The following is a 1,673-nucleotide window of genomic DNA, read 5'->3' on the forward strand; positions in this document are numbered from 1 at the left end:
GAGAGAGAGGGAGAGAGAGAGAGAGAGAGAGAGAGAGAGAGAGAGAGAGAGAGAGAGAGGTTAGACCAAAGGATCTGTAATATCTCTTCCAGTTCTAAAGGTGAGAATGAGAATGAGAATGATGACAATTCTAACCCTTTCATTTCATTTATTCTTAGAAAGAAGTTGTTAAGATGAAAAGAATCAACCAAACCACTAGGGTTACCAAGTTTATCCTTGTGGGTTTCTCCAGTCTTGGTGAGCTGCAGATGCTACTCTTTGTGATCTTTCTGCTTCTCTACATGACAATCCTATTGGCCAATGTCACCATCATGACTGTGATCCGCTGTAGCCGGTCCCTTCATACCCCTATGTACGGCTTCCTCTTCATCCTCTCCTTTTCTGAAACCTGTTATACCTTTGTCATCATTCCCCAGCTCCTGGCCCACCTGCTCTCCATCACCAAGACAATCTCCTTTGTGGCCTGTGCCACCCAACTCTTCTTCTTTCTAGGCTTTGCATGCACCAACTGCTTCCTCATTGCTGTGATGGGCTATGACCGTTATGTAGCCATCTGCTACCCCCTGAGATACATGATCATCATGAACAAGAGGCTGGGTCTAGGACTGATATCTGTGTCTGCTGCTACAGGATTCTTCATTGCCCTGGTGGCTACCAACCTCATCTGCGAAATGCCTTTCTGTGGCCCCAACAGGGTCAATCACTATTTCTGTGACATGGCACCTGTTATCAAACTGGCCTGTACAGACACTCATGTGAAGGAATTGGCTCTATTCAGCCTCAGCATCTTGGTCATCATGGTTCCCTTCCTGCTTATCCTCATATCCTATGGATTCATTGTCAAGACCATCCTTAAGATCCCATCAGCTGAAGGGAAGCGTAAGGCATTTGCCACCTGTGCCTCCCATCTCACTGTAGTCATTGTCCACTATGGATGTGCCTCCATTATCTATCTTCGGCCCAAATCCAAATCTGCATCAGACAAAGACCAGCTGGTGGCAGTGACCTACACTGTAGTGACTCCCCTGCTCAACCCCCTTGTCTACAGCCTGAGGAATCAGGAGGTGAAGGCAGCACTGAAGAGGGTCTTTTGGAGGCCAGTGTCTGCCAAGTTGATCTGAAGGAATCAAATATTTTAATTTGTAAAGAATGAGGGAAAGTGCCCAAGGCATGCCCTCTACCATGCCACAGGTCTGTTTTTTCAGAGATCCAAGGTATTCTCTCCTTTCCATTCCAAAAAAGTATAGAGAATCATGAGCATGCCCCATTGCTCCATGGGTATGATTTGATCCTCCCCATAGCTGAGTGGGAAAAGCATTGGATTTGGAGTCAGAAGGCCTCAGTTCAAATCTTAGCATTATTTATAACCTATATGACCATGGACAAACATTTCAACCTCTATTTAGTCTTTTTCTTCATCTAAAGATGAGACTGGACCAGATGTTCTCTAAGATACATTACAGTTTTTAACCTTTTATCCTAAAATGAGCCTCACTTTATCCTACTTATACCCAAAATACATAAATATTTCTTTTTTTTAATTAAAATTTGAGAAGTTTCTCTAAAAATGGGGTCCATGGAAGCATCCCTAAACACCTGGTATAATGGAAAGAGCACTTGGATTTTGAGCTACAGATCAAATCTTGTTTCTGTTTTTAGTTGTAAAAAGTTAG

General features: G+C 43.5%; 1 protein-coding gene across 1 annotated transcript; it reads left to right on the top strand.

Annotated features, from left to right (window-relative positions):
- Positions 1-173: 173 nt before the first annotated feature.
- Positions 174-1,121, top strand: LOC123247452 (olfactory receptor 10T2). The gene has a single exon (XM_044676351.1). It carries the CDS (start codon positions 174-176, stop codon positions 1,119-1,121), a length of 948 nt encoding a protein of 315 aa, XP_044532286.1.
- Positions 1,122-1,673: the final 552 nt, after the last annotated feature.

Source organism: Gracilinanus agilis, chromosome 4 (assembly GCF_016433145.1).
Source record: "Gracilinanus agilis isolate LMUSP501 chromosome 4, AgileGrace, whole genome shotgun sequence".
NCBI classification, from domain to species: Eukaryota; Metazoa; Chordata; class Mammalia; order Didelphimorphia; family Didelphidae; genus Gracilinanus; species Gracilinanus agilis.

What these genes read in the sequence shown, in the direction of transcription:
- LOC123247452 (XM_044676351.1), top strand. Translation starts at nt 174, where the DNA reads ATGAAAAGAATCAACCAAACCACTAGGGTTACCAAGTTTATCCTTGTG.